This window comes from Cajanus cajan, chromosome 7 (genome assembly GCF_000230855.2).
Source record: "Cajanus cajan strain Asha chromosome 7, NIPB_CcT2T_4, whole genome shotgun sequence".
Classification (NCBI taxonomy): domain Eukaryota; kingdom Viridiplantae; phylum Streptophyta; class Magnoliopsida; order Fabales; family Fabaceae; genus Cajanus; species Cajanus cajan.
The window spans coordinates 48,957,440-48,978,574 of NC_138523.1; the positions used below are offsets into that span (position 1 = coordinate 48,957,440).

Sequence of the window (21,135 nt, forward strand, 5' to 3'; positions counted from 1 at the left end):
ATACGTATCAAAATTACATTTAACAGTTTTTTTTTCTCAATTTATTATTTTCTGATATATTTATTGAATATATATTATCCATGTTATTAAAAATATTTCATCATTCAAATCATTCCATCACAATTGTAAAAAATTTATTTTGTGAAATAAAAGTACGAACAAAACATATTGATTTGAGCTTAATTTTTATACATCATATAAAAAAAGTTACATTTGTCAATAAATTAAAAATTTTCAATTAATATAAAGTGTTGGAGTAAAAGATTTTATATTATTAATTAAAAATTAATGTTGCTATGAATTTTGTAATACATACATTATTATTATTATTATTATTATTATTATTATTATTATTATTATTATTTATTCATTGAAATTACAATGGACATATGAATATTTAAATTAATTCTTTCACCATAAGATTGGCCCTAATTATTTAATATATATATATATATATATATATATACATTATTTTTTTATTATATCGTATAGATAAATAAGTTAGTTTATCATATTTTATAATTTTTTTTATAAGTTTAAGTTTAATCTTTTTAAATAAATAATTTTTTTAAAAATTTAAATCTGACATTTTAATTAAATAGATTATATTATATCAAATTTTAAACAAATTAGATCGTAAATTTCTGTTTGAATATTATCTAACATTCTAATCATTTGTCATCATCATGACATTTATAATAAAGGAATAAAAAAATTAATAACATTTTCTTTAAATTAAAATATACGACAAAAAAATTATTTGAACATAATATAATCACATGCAACATTATATTTAAATATTTTATTTCTCATTTATTATTATATTGCGTTCATAAACATTAGAATCAATATTTTTTAATATAGTTCAATTTAGTTTATAACTAATAATAATTTAATTTATAATTAATAATAGTTTAATTTATAATTAATAATAGTTTAATTTAATTGATATTATAGTTTAGTTCAAACTCCTAGAACTATAGTGCACTAATTTAGATAATTGTTTAGTTTAGTTTAGTCAATATTTATTTTAGTTCAATTTAGTTTAGTGAACTATTTATTATAGTTTAGTTTAGTTTTTTTTTAGTTTAGTTTAGTTTAACAATTTGAACACCCCTACCTACAACATGAAAGAAAAAAAAAATAGAAAAAGAAAAGAGATAAATAATTGATATGAGTGACATAGAAAAAGAAAAATAAATACAAATTAAAGACGTAGAATGTTCTATTCATTTAGGCATCAAAAATCATCACCCGAGCATTTTATAAGAACTCAAGTATAATGACATAATTCATGCTTATTGCCTATAACGCATGTACCTATGCAAGGTATTTATTTCTCTTGAATGCGTTGAGCTCTATTTTTTTATAAATAATAATAATAATAATAATCATAATCATAATAATAATAATAATAATAATAATCATAATAATAATAATAAATAATGATAATGGTAAAGAAACTATTCAAGTGAAAACCAGCATTATTCTACTCAAAATTGCCACTAATGTTTTACCAAATATACAATAATGAAAGAATACAAAGTTAAGCTAAAATCAAATGTAATTGGTGAATGCATTTCTATAGACTATGAGTACACCTCGAACTGGAACTACCTGCATCTTCTGTGCTGCTATACTTGACCGTGAAAAAAGGCCGTGAAACTAATGAACAGCAGAAGATGGGAAACTCCTTTGCTCTCTGTCTCGCTCTTTTCTGAGACTGAGGGTTGAGTATACGTATTCAGTTAACGAAGAAAGAAACAATAGTGTCTCTATGATCTGTGCCAAAGTTAGAATCGAAGTCTCTCCAATTTGTGAGACAATTTTCCCGATTTAAGCAAAAAATGGGTTGACAAACAGTTTGGCTATGTAGTGTAATTTTCAAGTCTCAACATTTCTTATCGTCCAAGTGATTTCTGCTTGTAACCATACTTCATTCTTTCAAATAATTTTTCTTTTGTTTTTCTTTTTTTATCCATTTTTAGCCTGTACCTTTCTTCCCTCTCCCTTTCATAAATCCCTTGCCAGTGTACCTCCCCTGTCATTGGCCACAACCACATTTCCCTTGGATGGTCACCATCATCTGCAGCCTCAGCTAGATCTTCATCCATACTTTTCAACAATGAAAAATTGAAGTATTTTGCCCACATAAAACCCTTCCGTTGTTCAACTGGGTGCTGCTCTTTCATCGAACCGGTGTTGGGATTTATATACACCATCTTTCGTGCACTATGATAAGCCCATACATTGATGAGAATTTCCAACACTCGACAGTAGCAGTGCTTCTTCTGCGTACGTAGACAGGACAAAAGTAAGACACAAATAATTTAAGAAACCTTGAAAGCAAATGCAAACAAATTACCTCAATCTCTGAAGAGCCTAACAAGCACAAGTTATATTTACTGGAGTCTCTATGCAGAGCATCAACGGAATCAACAAACATCCTGCATTCAATTGACAACATTTCAGATTTTCTTGTTTCATTCAGATCAAGAAAGTACATTTAATTAACCAACTTTTGTGAAAGAAGCAACATGATTCATTAATTACCGAGAGAACATTATGAACTCCAAGAAAGAAGGGGTTGGCATCACCCAGCTGTGCAGTGCTGACCAATAACCACCATCTTCAGGCATGGGGGGAAGTGCTTCTGCATGGGGGGGCAATGCATACATCTGGCGAAAGCCATCTTGAAAAACAGTTCTGATGAAATTGGAAGCATAATATCAGACGTGTTTGAAACACATTACAATATCCAAAGTCCAACCTCTACAAACTCTGTTTTGAACCTCCAAACATATTTCCTTTAGAGCAAGTCATGCCAAATTAAGCTAAGTGATTCTAAACATTTTATTCTGTAGGAAGTGCAAATAACACAGGATACAAATCAAGCACTGATACTCTCATTTGGTACACATCCGTATTCGATACAAATACTCTTAGATACTTCAATACATATCCGTGAAGTATCCAAGCATTTAAAAAAATTACGAAAATTCCAATACAGCTACACATGAAACATAGAAACATTTGTCCCTTGATGAACCAAAAGTGAAAACTGTCTGCTTTGTGGATGATTTCGAGAAAAAAATGAGATTACATTATTATAACAATTCTTATTTGTAGAATATACAATAGGAAGTGATTAATTATAATGCTTTATAATTTTTATTGTCTTTAATAATGTCCCAGAAGTATGTTATTGATTTGGATTTGTAGAATTACAATTATATATTCATCATATTTATGAACTTTTATACATATCTAAATATATATATATATATATATATATATATATCTTGGACATACCTTATCCTATATATTTTTAGAATAATTGTATTGTCTTATCAGATACAACGTATTGTATCTGTGCATCATAGATGCAACTTTAGGAAAGATCAGGGATGGACGTGGGATGATTGAAATTCTTGAGTAGCTGAATGACAGCAATGAACAAAATGAATGTATAAATGATATATTCCCTATTATATACCTGCAGTTGCCTCCATTTAAGATGTCACACATGTACCAAAAAGAAATTGCATTGTTGTTTAATATGACACTTTGATCCAAGTCCAAGCGTCCCCAAAAATATATTACATCCCCTCTTAAATTCTCTTGCATCGTCTCTTCCAGGAACTTTTCAGCTTCCACTGACAATGCTACCTGCTCTGACAAAAGATGTGTATCAATCAAGCAATAATTTCATGTGGAACATTCATACATTAGAAAGTTACATTTATAATATATATATATATATATATATATATATGTGTATATATATATATATATATATATATGTGTATATATATATATATATATATGTGTATATATATATATATATATATATATATGAAACAAAAAAGAAAAAAAGACCCAATTTTCTCTATAGAAAACTTCATAATTGCACCAAATGATGCATAACCAGAAAGAAAAGATATATAATATTTCTTGATTCCATACGAGGTTAAAGAGATATTTTAAATTCTGAAAGCTACTTAGCATGGTATTTCATAATCGCAGGAGGTTTATTATACTAAAATAGAAAATTTTTGCAAACAAAACAAAATGAATACCTTCCTACCAGCAGCACGCCATGATTGAAACCCAATCCAAGGTCTCCTGTGAATGCTATCCACCCTATTTGCAATTGCAAACATTCCTCCCATTTCACAGAGAATGTCCCGATAATATGTGTCATTCAAAATAGGCAAACGGCCAACTGCATCCACATCATCAGAACTTTGTCTCTGTGCTCTTCTAGACTGCCAGAAATAACATTTCATTATTATCAGAAAAAAAGGGTCAACTTCTTTCCAATAGATTTACATAAAACTAACAAAACTAAACCTTTTTTCATCAAATTCAAACAAGTGGTCATCCCAAGGGAAATAGAGCAAAAATTATCTAAAAGATGCATCAGATAAGTTACACATTCAATTTAATGCTTTTCTCTCACTTTGTATGGGAAAATAGAGGTAATAAAATTAAGACAAGCACTCTAAATTTGAAATATCTAAAAATGGTACGAGGGACTATATAATGATAAACAGATCAAAATCTCATGAGCTTGAATGATATAAATTGAAAAAAGAGGAAAGACAACAAAAGGCCAAAAGAAAACAAAAGAAAAAGTGTCTTAACTATGAACAAAGATACTCACAAGGCTTAACCCACGATAGAGCGAACCATGGTGCAAAAATGACCACACCCCTGCACCATTGTATATCTCATAAATGCACACAGGTTGTCCTGTTCTTTCAAGCTCCCCCTCATCCCTTTCATTCACTTCAAACTTCAGTTTCTCAGATTTTCTAGCATTACGATATATATCATCCCATACACCAACATTTTTCTCCATTCTCTCTTCAACCTACAACAGATAGAAATGACTTTATGTAACCAGCTATCTCTAAAATAAACTGACAATGAATTGCAAATAGATGAAACAGAAATGGCCGAAAAGGAAGATTTGGAAGATTACAACATACCTCTTCCATTTCAAACATTTCATTCTCTTCAGATATTTCAATTTCTCTCAGAACATCCCAATCCAATTGGGTTAGTCCATCTTGCAATGGAACCTCTGTTCCATTCTCAAAGATGCTTGTTGAATAATTAAGACTTGCCAATTCATGCTCGACAGCATGAACAACAGAAACTTTTCCATTGAAAAAATCACTATCTGTCTTTGACATGTGAATCTCTAGGTCTATTTCCTTCTGAAATAAATTCCATTCCCATGAACCCTGTTGAATCTGAGAAACAGGACCAGGGAGTACAGCATCTGAGGGAAAACTGAGTACATTCTCCAGAAGCCTTGCATAGCCAGTTATGCAATCCAAAGCTAGTAAATTTTTAGCAAGTTGTCTTCCAGATGATGCAATTGCTTGAGCAAATTTAGAAAGTCTACCATTTGAAAGCAAAAGTGAAAAAGCATTCATCAAAGCTTCAGGATTGTGTTTAGAAAAAAATATCCCATGAACTCCATCCACAATCTGCGAGTTGAGAAAAGCTCAATGAAAATGAAGGAATGCAGTATTTATGGCTTCAGAAATCAATGAATGATGAAAAGGAAAAACTAGAACAAACTTACATATTTTTTTAACACAGGAAAATCAGGTACAATGACTGGAATTTCAAAAGTCATTGCTCTGATTAATAATGGAGGAAAACCCTGCACCTCTTGCGCAGAACCGTATAGGATGATATCAGCCATTAGTAAAACACTATTCACATCACCATTCAATCCATAATGCCTTATGGAACCATATGGAAGTCCCAAACGTGAAGCAACTTCCTACATCAACAGCTAATAAATCAGTAAACAATGCAAAGATTCTAGCTGAGATAATGTCACTAAAGATAAGTTAAACATTATAAAACAGAACATTGCCACAAACATATTCCAAGAGCTCATCTTCAAGATTTCTATTTCTTCGGCATCAATTACTATTTCACTTCATTACTAACATATTCTTTTCTAACCCGTCCATTCTTTTACTGACATCCTGGCATGCATCCAGATGACCACTACACAAATTTCCAACCTCTTGGAGGAGGTTCCTCCAACAATATTGATTTTTACCACCAAAAATAAATCCCTGCAATTGTTCATAATTTTACGATGAACAAGAGCAATTCTTGAGCACATGCCATATTTGAGGAAGTCCCAAAAATGCAATTTTACACTATAGTGCTCAATTTTGGTTTCACATATTCTTTTATTAGACAAGTAAACTACAACAATAACATCGAACAACATCAACAGGTGCCAATACTGTGAAGTTACTCATTAAAATCTAATTTGACAGCAAAATAATTTCCTAAGATATAATTCTATACATTGTTTACATAATTTACATATATATATTTCTCCTGACAAGTACCAATAATTTAAAGTAAATACTCACTTATTTGTCAACTAACTTCTTAGAGGTGATTAAAACATCTAATCACTGCTTAAATAATGAGCAGTCTAATGTCTTATATTTTGTCAGCATCAAGTCATGAACATAACATATGTGTACCTTAAAAGGAAAGCATACCTGTAAAGCTTCATCATAACCATCAGTAGAATTGCCACATAAGAAAACAAATTTAAATGCTTCAGTTGCATCATTCCTCCTAGCATATTTTGTCAGCAGAGGTCCTATGGAATGCATTGCAACAGCATAGTCCCACGATAGGTCATCATAGAAGACTGAGCTCCCAACAACTAGAACCACCATATCATTTTTACCAAATCCACTAAGTTCTCTTAGCTGATCCTTTGCATGGGTCTTACTATATCTTTCTGCAGCCCACACATCTACTGGTGAACCAGGAATCACAAAGAAGTTTCCAGTGTCAAGCTCACTATATAACATCTGATACAGAAAGAAATAAAAAATGAACAATAGCTTCCAAACATTTAAAGCAAGTCTATGGAGAAAACATCCTATATTCTAATACTGTCGATGTTTGAATCTTTGAGCATATGTAACAGCATCTTTACCGGAGAAGTAAAATCTGGAAAGACAACAACACTGGCTCTGCTGAAAGATCTTCTCCAATGAGAAATAATATGATGCCAACCCATTTGCTCATAAACTGGAAGGCGACTTGAAAGGCTATATTCTTGAATAATCCATATCAATGGAACTGAACAAAAAGGCTCCTGCATAAGGCTGCACAAATATAAAACTCACTAATCATAGCATCAGAACATCCTGCCTTCCCAATTCATCAAGACACATTTGAGACAGCAAATTTTCAAACAATTAGATTAAATAAAGAAAAAGGTCAAGGAAAACCTATAGTGGGTCTGAATATCAAGATCTGGTTAAAGCTTACTCTATCTACAAGCCTCTGCAGAACTTTTAAATTTTCAAAATCAACAAAAAAAAAAAAAAGTAAAATACCCAACTCTTAACAAAAGCAATGAGAGCTAATGTGTTGTCTTTTTGTATATTTTATAACATTTGTAGGAAATAACAAAAAAAAATCATTGGACATAAAGGAGGAATGAAAATGGGAAAGTATATATCTTCTAATTTCCATTCCTATCAAATTTACCATGTTTCCAAACAAGGTAAACGAAACACTCCCTCTATTACAATGCAAACAAAATATCAGCCAAACAAAGTGCAAAAGTACCACCAATCAACACAACATATTTACATGCTTAAACTTTTCATGTAGGCAGCATGATTATTTATTATTTTGGAAAACACCCAAAGAATAGGAATGCTGTTTCAACTTCTGAGGACAAAATTGGAAACCACCCCCCACCCCCCCAACCCAATACAATGGGCAGAAGTCAAACATTTTGCAATTTAGTTAAAGAAAACCCACCTTGAAACGGCTTCTTTTGCTTCTAAGGAATCAACAATGATACCTTCAAAACTGTGGAGAAACCAAAAGGAAAAGAGGGTGAAAAGCTAAACACCTATCAAATTACAACCAAAAATTATTCCTAAAACATATATACAGGGAAAAAACGCTAATGCTTTAAAACTGACACAGGTAGCCCCAACTTAAACCCCCAGCATCAAACAAGAAAAGTAAAGTCAGTAAAAAACACATACATCGACCAATCAATCAGGCCTTGCTGCTTTGTACTCAAAGGAGAGATTCCACCACCAATGTTTTCCCATATTGAGTGGGCCTTCCCATGCCCTACTGCAAATATCTGTTAATAGACACGGGAAATGTATGACCTTTCAAAACCTATACTCAATTACAAAAGCAAAAATATAAATTAACAAGCTACACCATCAATTAGAGGTAACTCGCTGTCAGCATTTATGAAGTAGATAATGTCATAAATAATGTACCTTAAAAGCATAACCCAACTTCTGTAGATTTCGAATCACAGTAACCAACATCAATGACTGGGGATCTATCGTTGTGTGCCCTAAAATCTGATAGACAAAACAAGTAAAGATAAATATATTAAGAGCATAGACAAGATGTTTTTCATGCATGCTACTATGCTGGATGACGCAAATGAATTTTGGGATATTTGATAAGTGATAACCCCAATTAAGTGCACAAAAGTTAATGTAATCAGCCTCTTTTTTTTTTTTTTTACTTTCTAAATAAGCGGGCCAAATGGCTAGCCCACACCTTTTGGGTCAAGCCTTTTTGGCCCAATGGCTATGAAGTCAAGATTCAGGACCATAAACTAGAAATATTACTATTCCATATACAGCTGAAATAACAAGAACCTCTTCTTTGAGACAATGCTCATTACTCAAAACCAATGAAACAACCCATAATCATGAAGGTAATATCAAAGTTCTTAGACAGGGATTCTTGTCCAAATTAGAAGCTGTAACTTGTATGGTTTCATCTCTTTTTTCTTTGAATGACAGAGACTTGGAGAGGAATAAAGATCTGCATAACAAATGCATGATCAATATAAATTTAAGAAACTGAATAGATTTTGCACTTTTGCTTGGGAATCACAAAAAGTAACACTACAAGAGCAGAGCTTCTTTATCCTCCATTATTTTTGTAATTACCCAATTTTAATAACTTCTAGAAGTTTATGGCATGCTATATTACAAGGACCACCAGTTCCGAGTAAACCTCACTTCTCTGTCATACATTCAGATTTACATAAAAAGTTCCCCACAGTAAGAGTGGCAACTATGAAATGATAAATTCTAATAATAAGCTATCTGGAAACCAAAGGGTGCTAAATCTTTGTCCATTATTACTTAAGTGAACTAAGTACGTTGAAATCTTCAACCAAACCTTGTATCAAAAATATATTAAGCTATATCCTAGAAAAATAATTTGAAGAAATTACTCATTACTTTTTTTTCTTCTGTTTTTGGTAAAGGGAGTAGGGGCACTAAGATTAGATGTTGCAATGGAAAAAAAAATAAAAAATCAGATGCTATGTGCAAATATTTTGACAGTTTGACACTCTTTGGGTATCAAACCTGGTATCAAGTGCAAAGGTGTAGACTTTTTGTTGAGATCCTACATCGACTAAAAATATAGAAAATGTAGTGCTTATAACTTATAGGGCTTGGACAGCCATAAGCCCAAATACATGCAGTCCAGGGAGTTCACTCTGGTCCGGTGCACTCCTGATGATCAACTTTTGAAGCTAAAATCAGATCAGGAATGTATCTAAGCCATAGATATTTCAAGATTATCAACATTCCCTTCAACTTAGCTCTAATCAAAAGGGAGAATTATATTTGAAACTGGAGAAGAAAAAGAACAAGTTACCTATGCTCAAGGACCAATTAAGAGTCCAGAATTCAATAATTGTAATGAAATGCAAATTTTTCCCATCATTACAAAAAATGCATCCATCCATAATAAGAAATAACCTTCAATCAACTAATTAAACAGAATACCAACATGGTCCGTGCAAACAATTAAGAAAGCTTACATCACAAGTCTTAACTAACATGAGTGCAAAAGCCTGTGCTACATTAACTAAACAACATTGTTATGAAACAAACAAACAATCATTCCATAGAAATGCAACATCAAGCTTCTTGACCCAATGGTTGTAAGGTTTGTCTTGAGACAAGGTAATCGATCCGGTGCTCTCATAATCAATTCTTATCAGTATTAAAATAATGTTTTACCAACGGCAGTTACACACTACTAAAACATGTAGATTAGTCATTCCGTGTAAGCTTGACACTACCTGAACAATGCTCATGGACAAAAAAAAAATATCCATAGAAACACAAATCAATTATACGGTTGGGTTGTCCAGGCACAAGTCGAACGGATCCTTCAAACTGTATCCCGCATTAACTAAACAGCTAAGCTCAGCAATTAACAAGATCCTAACGAAACAACTAAATCCTCTTCAGTGAAAAGCAACAGGCGGCATCAAAATATCATCCATTAATCAGCATCGGAAGAAACAGAAGCAATGAAAACGGGAGAGGGAACTCACGATAGCTATCCTGGGCGCGCGAACGGCGGCCCGGGGCTGGGAGCGAAGCCGATCGAGTCCATCGCCGGAGAGGAGCCTCTTGGAGAGCCTCCCGGGGACGAAGCGGAGCGCGGTGCCGAAGCGAAGGCCCTGGCGGAGGTAGCGGCCGCGCTCGGCGCGCTGGCGGAAGACGGAGGTGATGGAGCTCTGCATGACGATGGAGGCGAGGGCGAAGAGGAAGACGACGGCGAAGATGAGAGCGTAGAATCCAGACTTGGACTTGGAGAAGGGGAAGAGCCAGAGGAGGAGGCCCTTGCGAGTGAGGCGCGTGTGGAGGTGAGATCGGCTGTTGGAGGAGCGCGGCAATTGGCGATCGAAGGAGGCGCGGTGGCGGTGCTGCGGCGGGTGCTGCTGGTGGCTAGGGTTCCGCTTGAAGGGGAATCCGCCTCGGATCGCGTGGAATCCGATGTCGCCGGCGGCGTCGTCGATCTCCGGCTGCGACGCGGCGTTGCGCGACAATCCCATGGAGAATCGAAGGAGGGAAAAAAAGGGGAATCAAAAGGTAGCAGAGTTTATTGGGATTCGGAAATGAGAAATCGAGTAGGCATTCTTGTTGTTATTATTATTATCAATGTTTTCTTTCGCATTTTGGTTTTGCCTTTGCGCTCACTTTGTCAACCTTGTTTTGTTACTGAATCCACTTTACGAACCCACTCTCTCTCTCTCTCTCTCTCTCTCTTTCTCTCTTCTTCTCTCTCCCTCTCGTCAATGTGCATGCTTTTATCGTGACTACACTGTCACATGTAATCATTGTCATTCATGTAAATTAATTCATTAAAACAAGTTTACGTAAATCAGGCTTTTTGGTCCGCGTAAATGTAGAGGATGGATTTTTGTTTATGATAAATAAATATTTTTCATATAATTATAATTACGTTTTCAGTTTTAGATAAATAATTTATATTATGATATAAATTTAATTATTAATATTGAAATTTTAAAAAAAAATAAAAATAAAAAATTAGAATGATACATTTGTTAGTTCATGCAACAATATCATGCGCCTCCCACATTGGATCTCTTTTTAACATGCACATATTTTCACAACATATTCTTCTTAATTTTCTACCAAACAAACAAAGGAAAAGATTTAAATCTTTCTTAAATTCTTCCTAAATCACTCCTTCCAAAATGACTTAAATAAAGAGTTAGTGAAAACAAATCATTGATCACTAACAGTTGCTCATCACAAAATTAAATCTCACGTGATTCTACTATAGATTCCCCTCAATACATCAATAAAAATATGTATTGCTCAATAAAATGTAATAATTATTTACAGATTTGTTAATTATACATGTAATAAAGGACTCAAATTTCATGTGTATGAAAAAATTTCTATTACAGAGATTTTTTTAACTAAATTTCAGTCAAATAATTAATTTTAACTCCCCATGAAGCAGTAGCTTGACAACTAAAAATATTGTTAGTTGTCAGATGAAAACGAATCCTTATTGATTAAATGAACAGTATCAAAGCACCGACAAAAATTTGTTCCTAACTGCATGTGTCTAAAATATATAAACTTTTAGTTGTTAGCCATTTAGCAAAAATAAATAATTATTTATCAAAATATTTCACTCAGTTATTTAGAAGAATATTTTTGTCTACTAAATGTATTTTTCTTTTCTTTTAGCGTTTCAGTGGGTTGCTAACGGGATTTGACAAAAAGAGAAGAGAATAATTTTTTGCCTGTTACAAACATGTCTTCAATCCCATATCAGCGCTGATAAATTTTTGTTTCAAAATGGGATGTTAACATACTATTTTATTTAATAATTCAAACTTTTATAATTCTCATCAAGATTAAATATTTGTTTTTTTTTCCTTATAAGTGTTTATATAATAATGATATATACATGTATCATAATCCATACAACAGTTTACACAACATAAATTTTTTTAACATTATTTCTTCTTATTTGATAATAATACTGTACAAATTGATGTAATTTTTTCTATTGAATTTTGTTTTATTATGAAACGTTAAAATGAAATGATGTTTTTTTTAGTTATTATTTATAAAAATATCAAGAAAACCACTCTTAGCCACGTGTTTTAAAGATTTGACTAAAACCCAAAAGGAAAACAAAAAATTTATCAAATTATGTATAAGAGGCTCCAATGACATTTGATCCTTCACTATAAAACAAATTCTTTTAACACGCCAATGTTAATTAATTATCTGAACCATCAATAATAAGCCATTAACAAACTTGACAACTTGTATTCTTCATGGCGCCATTAGAGCTAGCCTTCTACAAAAAGACAAATTTTTATGTCTCCTAAAAGTTATGTAAAGTTTACATGACATTCTTTATTTAAAATTATTTCAAAAAAATTATAAAAGACGACATAGAGAATGCATATTTGACTGGCTCTTTTTTCAATGTTGATATCCTAATTACGATCATCATAAATCATAAATACATTATAAAAAAAACGATAGTATTAAGTATTATAATACGCATGCCAAAAAACACATTAATGAAAAATTATTCATACTAAAATTAATATTCTTTTGTTTATTTTAGCAAACTAATTAATATATTTCTAATTAAAAGTTAAAAATTAACCCCTCAAAATACTAAGATTTACTTAAATATTTGATCTTCTTCAACAATTATTTTTCTATTTAAAACCCTTTATTATGTGCTGAAGTAATAAAATTATCTATCAACTAAGTGACACTTTATTAATATTCATCCATTCATTTAACTCTTAATCCATTGAATTCAAGTATTCCGGAAAGTTTATACAATTACTCTAGTAATTTGAGTACGCGACTAAAGCATTATGGCTTCAATATTTTAACATGTAAGTGGTTATAAATGTAAAACCCATCTTATAAAAGTCGCATTCAATTTTATAGTACATTGAAAGTCATGGTGCTATTTAAATAATGCTAAAAGACATTTTGATTGCTATGAAACTCGATAAACTGCAGCAACCCAGCAATATAACTGCAACAGAGATCTTATCTAAGGTTTATTATCAACCTTTTATTAGATAACGTGTATGCGTGCATCTATTACTATACATAGTATCAACCAAGTATCAAGAACCACGTAAATTGATGGTTCACTGATCCTCATCAGGACAAGCTTCAAGAAACTCCTTTATTCTCAGTCGTTCATCCTTTGTGAGATCAGGATCATCACTAGTCAATCTCTCACGAAGGGAGGCACGAACACTGCTGCTGTCGTCAAGGACCTGATGGGAGAGAATGAAATAAGTGAAATCAATAACACAATCTGCAGACATTGTATGTTGTGGTGCATTGTATTTTTTAGTTAAACTAATTCTCAAGTACTGATTTCGATTTTCCAGCAATTTCCTAGGATTCAAAAGAAATAAGTAATAATCCCAAAATTTCTTCTCTGAGCTATTTAGTTGAAATATTGAACTTACTTGAATAAAATTGTTGACATGGCCATCTTTGTTGGGAGAGGTTACAAGCTCATCTTTATTGCAAGTCCATTCCCCATCAACAATGTACTTGTATTCGTAGAGTCCTTCCTGGTAAATAGGACAAGAAACTTATTTCTCATCAATCTAATGAAATAAACGAGAGATCTGCGTGTCCAGAAACTAGCAAATGCATTCCAACATCTTAATTCTTCAACCACCTAGATGCCTTTATAAACGAATAAAATAAAATCAGGTGTTTCAAAATAGTCTTTAGATAGGAAGCGCCAATAGTAATTTTATATTAAACAGCTGAGGGAAGAACTTCAGCCATCTAGTGCACATGATTAAAACTACTACATCATTTAGCTGTTAAATACAGTTATTGTCATATGCATAAGGTTGAGAAAAAATAAATACGATAAAGCTATTCTATTAGAAATTAAGTCTCATTTAAGATTTTTTTTTTATGCATGAAATTTATAAAACATTGAAAAAGAAATTCTCCAACAGTCCTTTATTTTACCTTACTTTTCCCCATGTATTGTTTTAATCACAGCCGATGATCAGATCTCAAGTTATTGTTTTAATCACAGCCGGTGATCAGATCTCAAGTTATTTGATCATTCGTCAATATAAGACCGAACTTTAAACTAACAAATAATAGTAGCCCACAATAAGTTCACTTACAGGCAATTCCTTCTTGAGAAACCACGAACCTTCTTTGTCATCAAACTTTAGGGGTATTCTCTGAAAAGAGATCACGACTAAGTAAAGCTTTAGCATGAACTCATATCAACCACAAGCAATGTTCAAATATAAGAAGTCAAAACTATGTAATTCAAATTCTTTTAAAGATAAAAAGATTTTGAATCTGAAATGACACTTCATCTCATCCCTTAAGCAGATCATTTTGGCAAGATGTCAAAAGTTGTCAGTTCAACTTTTAACAGCTCAGGACCAAACTGCCAATTTCTATTGACAAATTAATTTTCTTAGTTGGTCTGAATTCCTGATAGCAGCAGTGGTGAGAAAAACAATTGGTAAAATTCAATAAGCAACTAATCTACAACTTACAAGGTTTAGTACAAAGAATTGGTAAAATAAGAAATGGAAGTCTAACATGCTAGATGAAGATGCACTACCAGGATTTACAGATGAAATCACAAGTGACAATGAAGAAAAGAAAAAGAAACATGACAATTGGGGATGCAATTAGCAAATCATATAACGTGTTATGTAGACATTCATCATCCAATAATTTCTTATCTGAATTGTTTGAATATATTCATGAAATGCAATGGCAGCACATTTTTCCCTTCTCAAATATTTTGACACTGATAAATCAGCCACCTCCGATTCAAGTTATCAAGGACTCTTAAGTCACAGTCACACTACCAAGACCCACAAGCTATAGTACACTATTTTTAAAATATTCTTCAAGGTAATGAGTATATAACACAAAAATCCCAACAGGAAACCAGATACCGTACATGTGAAAATGTTTCAAAACAAAATGATAGATGGCTGTAACTGAAGCAGTTGATGATGATGATGGTGCTATATGATAATATCTCCATGTAATGTAACGACCTTTACATGTTATATAATAGAGGAACTGAGACATTTCTTAAATCTAAACAAGAAGACTCAACCATCACCTGCCCCCATCCAATATCAAGTCCTGAAATTTCCACCGTAGAGCAATTGCTGTCTTCCCATGCCAAAGTGACAGGCTTCTTACTGAGGCCTGTAAGCTGAGCACCACAAATAAATAATGGTTAATGATAAAAAAGTCACTTCAAATGTTATATATTTAAAAAAAAGAGAGAGAGAGAGAGAGAGAGAATAAGTCCTAAAGCATACTTGTCCAATAAAAAGATAAAAATTAAAAAAACTGAAGAACATCATCAATTAAATCATCATCTTGAAATTTCACAATAAATTATGTTAGCTTTCAAGGAGAAAAGACTTTTCAAGAAGAAGATCACAACTATAATGAATAACAAAAATATCTATAACTCAAATTGTAAAGCTCAATAAATATAGAAAAAAAATATTGACTCACAATATCAGCAGTTGCACTCTTGATGGCATCCAGTTTCGGAAAGCATGACCTTTTGCTCTGCAAGTAAGGAAGAAAAGAAATTAAAAAAATAAAATAAAATAAAATAAAAAGGCTCAAGAAAACTTAAAAATATTCCAATCTCATTTCTCCCTTTACATTACTTGCATTTAAAACTGGTTCACAAGAATTATAACCGTCAAAGATCAAACTCGCAGAATGAAAATTCTAAGACATGCAGAAAAAGAAAATGACATTAAATTAAGGTACAAACGATTAAAAAAATAAGAATTGCTTATAAAGTACATGTAAGAATCAATCTATCAGTAAGTAAACTTCTCAGTTACATAATTCACAAATACTGAAGTTTAGAAACTAGTGATCAACTATAACTGTTGAAGAATCAGTAATTGCAACACAATCATTATGCATAGGAAATCACAAATTGCATAAACTCGATTTGAGTTACTTGTGAGTTAAGGAAATTAATGGAACAGATAGGACTACCAAGCCTAAAATAATCCTTTGTCGAAAGCCGTTGAGAAGAAAATCAAAATGGAAAGAATTATTTTGTTTAATCCAAGCAATGTGGAGGAGTACTGAAAAACATGCAGCATATTAAAAAGAACGCTTTATGGATTTAAAATGTGAAACAATGAAAAGAAAGTATTGCGCATAGTCACCTGGAGTAGTGTATGAGCCTCATTGAGTTTATAACCCAGAACCCAAAACATATAAGCCAACTGAGACAAAACAAATTGTTAGTAGACAACCTATACACACACTGACACACCTATTGTGGCATGATAATGTTCAGAGAAATTCAGAGAGAAAGAGAATAACTAGATTTGATTAACAAAAAAGTGATTTCATTCAATACAGCAATAGTACAGTGATAAGGATTATATACCCACTGAATAATTTATGACAGCTGTCAAGCTAACTTGCAACTAACTAGAACTTGTAAACTGATACCCAATAGATAGAAGCCATAGGCTGATTTTGTTTCATCATTCACACATGCCAGAATTACAGAACAGATAAATCATTACACAAGAAATGCCAATTGCTAAAATATTTGAGAAAAAGAAACTAAGACACCACTAACTTTTTCACCTGTATCATCATGATAGCTTTATAAATGATAAGGTTAAATATTTTTTCCTCTTGCGCATCCTTTTTTTTTGTGTTAATTTCTATCGATTAATATAATTATAATGTTCTCCAATAAAGTAATAATTAATACACAGTCCACAAAGTTCATATTTTATGTTTACACTACTCTATTGAGAAAATAAGAAAATATTGATTTTAGGATTTCTTTTCTAACCTTTCTTTATAAAAAGAAGCCAGCTTCAAGAAACATCTATAGATGAAATTAGGAGTGGATGCAACCAGATGGCTTAGGTCCAAGTCATGTATAAAAAAAGATGGATATTAAAGAGGGTGACCCAATGCATAATGCTCCCACTATTGTGAGGTCTGGGGAGTGGGGAGGATCAGATGCACATAACCTTAATTGTGAGAGAAAAGTCTATTTCCATAACTGGAACCAGTGATGTGATTGCCACATGGCCCACATCACAAGGCAATAACCTTGATGTAGAGATAAATCAAGTTGGATATATAGGCCTGTTCGAAAACTCAATCTAGAGATGATAATAAAATGTTTCGACACTGAAAATGATTTATAGGTGTTTCTTTTGTATGAACATATTTAAGTGAAAAAAATATATTAAAACCATTCAGCATGAGAGAGGTTATTGAATACATCCAGCACCAATCCTTTCCATATTTAACTTATTAATTGGATAATCATTTCCTTTACTATATCCAGAACTAACCTAAAAAACATTTCAGGTTAAACATTCTGCCCTGCAAGTAACAAGTATCACATAAATGAAACCAGGAGACATACCGCAACAGCTGGAGCTCTTCCAAGTCCAGCAGTGCAATGTATATATGTTACACCACCGTTGGAATTTATTGCCTTGTATAATTTGCTAACTACAGCTGGAAGTCGCATCCTTAGATCAAATGCATCAAAGTCCCTGCTACATCCATGTCAGATCATCGTATAATGGGAAGAAGAACATGAGAAAACAAACGCAATGGAATGTAAAATGAAGAATATATAATTGTTTAGTTACACATACCACGAGTAAATAGAAATGCTAGTAATTACAAAAAATGTACAACATATATGTAAAGCAGAAATGACTAAAATTTAGTCATATGTACAAAGAAATTAGAGATCATAATATACAAGGTGATATTACCAACTAGTCAAAAAAACACAGAATTGTCCCAAATGCTTGAGCTTTTGGTAACTTCTAAATTGATTTTTTGATATATCCATCAGTAGTAAGAAGTAAATATATTTAGAAAATACAACAAAGTAACAAATTTTTGTGCAGGAATTATTCAACCTATAGTTTTAAAGAAGGATTTCATAGCATAAAACTTCAAATTAATAATAGTTCAGTTCAATTTGAGTTCACAGTGGGTTGCCTCATGAGGTTATTGTTAAAATATCTACTAGAGTCAAGATATCTCATAATATTTTGACTATCTTAGAATATTTTAAAATATCTGTATGATATGTTTAAACTCACGAGGTTTTGTATCACATTATCAATCCACCATACAAATCTTATGTCAAAATATTCAAAGACTCCTTTCTTTGATTTTACTCCTTCCCAGTTTAAACCCTATAATTTCTTTGAGTGTTTTGATATAAAAATGTCATGCCATTACTAACCTTATCTCAGCACGCAAGTGTTGTATGTCATTGAACGTTTTGGCATATTCTCGTATGGCATTAATGTCAACTCCAAAATATCTAAGTAGTTGTAAAGAAACACAATGGTTCATTTGCTATATTAAATTTGTGATATTTGTCTCAAATGCTGAAAGTGAGTCTTATTAAACAAATTGATCAGGATACTCAAGGTCTGGATCTTGTTGTAAGCAAAATATAGTTTTTACTCCAATTCTATGCAACTTGTCAACATCTTCAGGAGTCTGGTAATTTGAGATAGAAATAAAATAAGTCAGAGAACCAAACTAGATTTGACAGAATTCGATCAGGTATCCATAATTCAAACAAAAAATACCTGTAGGCATGAGCCCACAATCAAGTCTGGACGGATGAAGTTGTAGTTCATTCCTAATTCATGCCTATAAGTCAAAACTGTGTAGAACTTTGTTAGAAAGGGTTAACAACATTAATTATTCAAAGAAAAAAAGAATAGGACAAGCAATTGAGTGGTCCTTGACTTAATCCAAACTATTAGCAGAATATGATTATTACAAACCTAAGAAAGTTAGAATTATCTTAGCAAACAAAATGAAGGTTTATTCCCATAATTTGAAATATATCATCACAGTCTACCCCAAAAAAGAAATTACATATCAGGGAGCTTCAAGTCTAAACCCTAAACCCTAAATTGTATTGCAAGTTCTTCACTTATCTAGAACCACAAAGTAGGAGAAGACCAACAAAAGTAAGAAAAGTAGATCAAGTGGAAGATATGGTCTGATTCAAAGGGACAAATATAATTATAATGTTCTAACTGGACTTATATTGAAATTTTGGTTTCTTTTAGGGCCTAATGATGTTTGATCAATGTAGCCAACTCCATATAGCGGGATACGGCTACATCATTGTTAAACTAGAAGCACAAAAGTCTTTAAACATACCAGCACCCATGGCTTCTGTCATGTTATGACTATATGTCTCAGACTTTTCCTCCTCCTTATCGGCACTACTTGTGTCTGCACTCGGTATAGAACCTGAAGCAGCCTGCAAAGAAAAATACCAATCATGTTCTCTAGAAAACCCAAGAAATATTACGAAGCAGAAATGACATGAATAGCAGATACCAACGGTCCACTTACATAGTCAAACCTAAGTGAGAAACTGTGGATGAATATTTCACAGGACAGGGCACAGAAGTAACAAATGTTCCTCATTTTAGGTTTTAATATTTACACCAGTAGCAATATCTCGTTTTTTCTTTACATTTAATTTTGCCATCATTGATTCTGGTAGATTCCAGAATATGCCATGAACATCCCATGATTTCCACACACATTCGTAGGTTGTCTAATAATTCCAGCTTATCGTGTATTCCCCACAAAAACTAATTCAGCTTCAAGACAATAATGATATTGAGCTACCAAAAGCCAATCCTATAATCATATTTAAGAGTTCTGACATTGGATCTGTTTGAATAAACTTCAAACACTTTAAAAAAAATTGTAGAAGCTAAAACTAATTTATGCTTAAGTTAATTTGTAGAAGCTCTCTCTTATTAACTTCTCTAAAATATTATTTTTTGACTTGCATAAACTACTTTTAGCTTACAAATAAATTTATTTAATTTCTCTTTCCTATTTTTCTCAACTATAAGGAGAAGGAGAAGTTTACTCACACATACCCATTATGCAATACTCTAAGAGCTTCTAATCGATTGAACGTGGAAGGACAATAAAAGCAATATTATAGAATCAACAAACAAAACAGAAAATAAAATAAAACAGTATAGTTACCCTGATCGCCATACTACGATTTTGATGAGAATTATTAACGATTCCCTGTGTCCAGCAACGAAAAGAGAGGGCGTGAGAGTGAATAGTGGTAGATAGCGATTAAAGAAATAAAAAGTTGAATAAAATGAAAATGGCGTGCCAGTGAAAGACGAAGATTCTTGTGGTGGCGCGTAAGAACTGATTCGAAGGGCAAAACGGAGAATCTGGAAAAGCAGGAATCTCATTTCATTCTCATTCGATTCGGATAACAGTATATATATATAGAGAGAAAATGAATGGAAAAGGGGTTAACGAACCGAGGAAGATTGTGAAGACAGTTCATGATGATTGAGCTGAGTGACAGTGCAATGTAATGGGTAATGGGTAATGGGATTCGGTTTGATATTTTGTTCTTCTTTTTATTGATTTGTGTGCCCAGAGTCGAAACAAAAGCAACGATAAAGACAACGTCCTTTTTCACTCATGGCATAACTATCTGGTTGGATCACCAGTAACCATTTTCTAGACCTCACTCACAAACGCCAAATCTCACTCGCCTTTCTTTCTCAGCTATGCTAACAAATATCGTATCAGTGGGTCCTTTTGTGTTCACCTCCGTTGCTTAAAAAGTAAAAACTACTTTTTATCATTATTTTAAGAAAATTCTGTT

General features: G+C 32.4%; 2 protein-coding genes across 5 annotated transcripts; both read right to left on the reverse strand.

The window, feature by feature from the left end:
* Window positions 1-1,466: 1,466 nt before the first annotated feature.
* Window positions 1,467-11,178, reverse strand: LOC109804837 (UDP-Glycosyltransferase superfamily protein). Of its 4 annotated transcripts, none has more exons than XM_020366715.3 (14): window positions 10,421-11,174; window positions 8,322-8,408; window positions 8,073-8,176; window positions 7,840-7,890; window positions 7,001-7,172; window positions 6,552-6,872; window positions 5,600-5,803; window positions 4,995-5,501; window positions 4,667-4,876; window positions 4,088-4,268; window positions 3,497-3,674; window positions 2,554-2,706; window positions 2,366-2,447; window positions 1,467-2,291 (listed from the first exon to the last, which is right to left on the reverse strand). In XM_020366715.3, exons 1-14 carry the CDS (start codon window positions 10,922-10,924, stop codon window positions 1,902-1,904), a joined length of 3,144 nt encoding a protein of 1,047 aa, XP_020222304.1. In that variant the 5' UTR covers window positions 10,925-11,174; the 3' UTR covers window positions 1,467-1,901. The 4 variants fall into 4 exon arrangements, with proteins under 4 accessions (XP_020222304.1, XP_020222303.1, XP_082916075.1 ...); XM_020366714.3 differs by having other exon boundaries at window positions 3,497-3,669; window positions 4,080-4,268; window positions 10,421-11,173; XM_083059949.1 differs by lacking the exons at window positions 1,467-2,291; window positions 2,366-2,447; window positions 2,554-2,706 and having other exon boundaries at window positions 3,510-3,669; window positions 10,421-11,178.
* A 2,103-nt stretch (window positions 11,179-13,281) lies between these two features.
* SEX4 (dual specificity protein phosphatase (DsPTP1) family protein) lies at window positions 13,282-21,025 on the reverse strand. The gene is made up of 14 exons (XM_020366967.3): window positions 20,783-21,025; window positions 20,626-20,689; window positions 20,487-20,531; window positions 19,635-19,737; window positions 19,049-19,125; window positions 18,880-18,956; window positions 18,694-18,774; window positions 17,851-17,983; window positions 16,616-16,675; window positions 15,936-15,992; window positions 15,529-15,624; window positions 14,558-14,617; window positions 13,871-13,978; window positions 13,282-13,672 (listed from the first exon to the last, which is right to left on the reverse strand). Exons 1-14 carry the CDS (start codon window positions 20,806-20,808, stop codon window positions 13,541-13,543), a joined length of 1,119 nt encoding a protein of 372 aa, XP_020222556.1. The 5' UTR covers window positions 20,809-21,025; the 3' UTR covers window positions 13,282-13,540.
* Window positions 21,026-21,135: the final 110 nt, after the last annotated feature.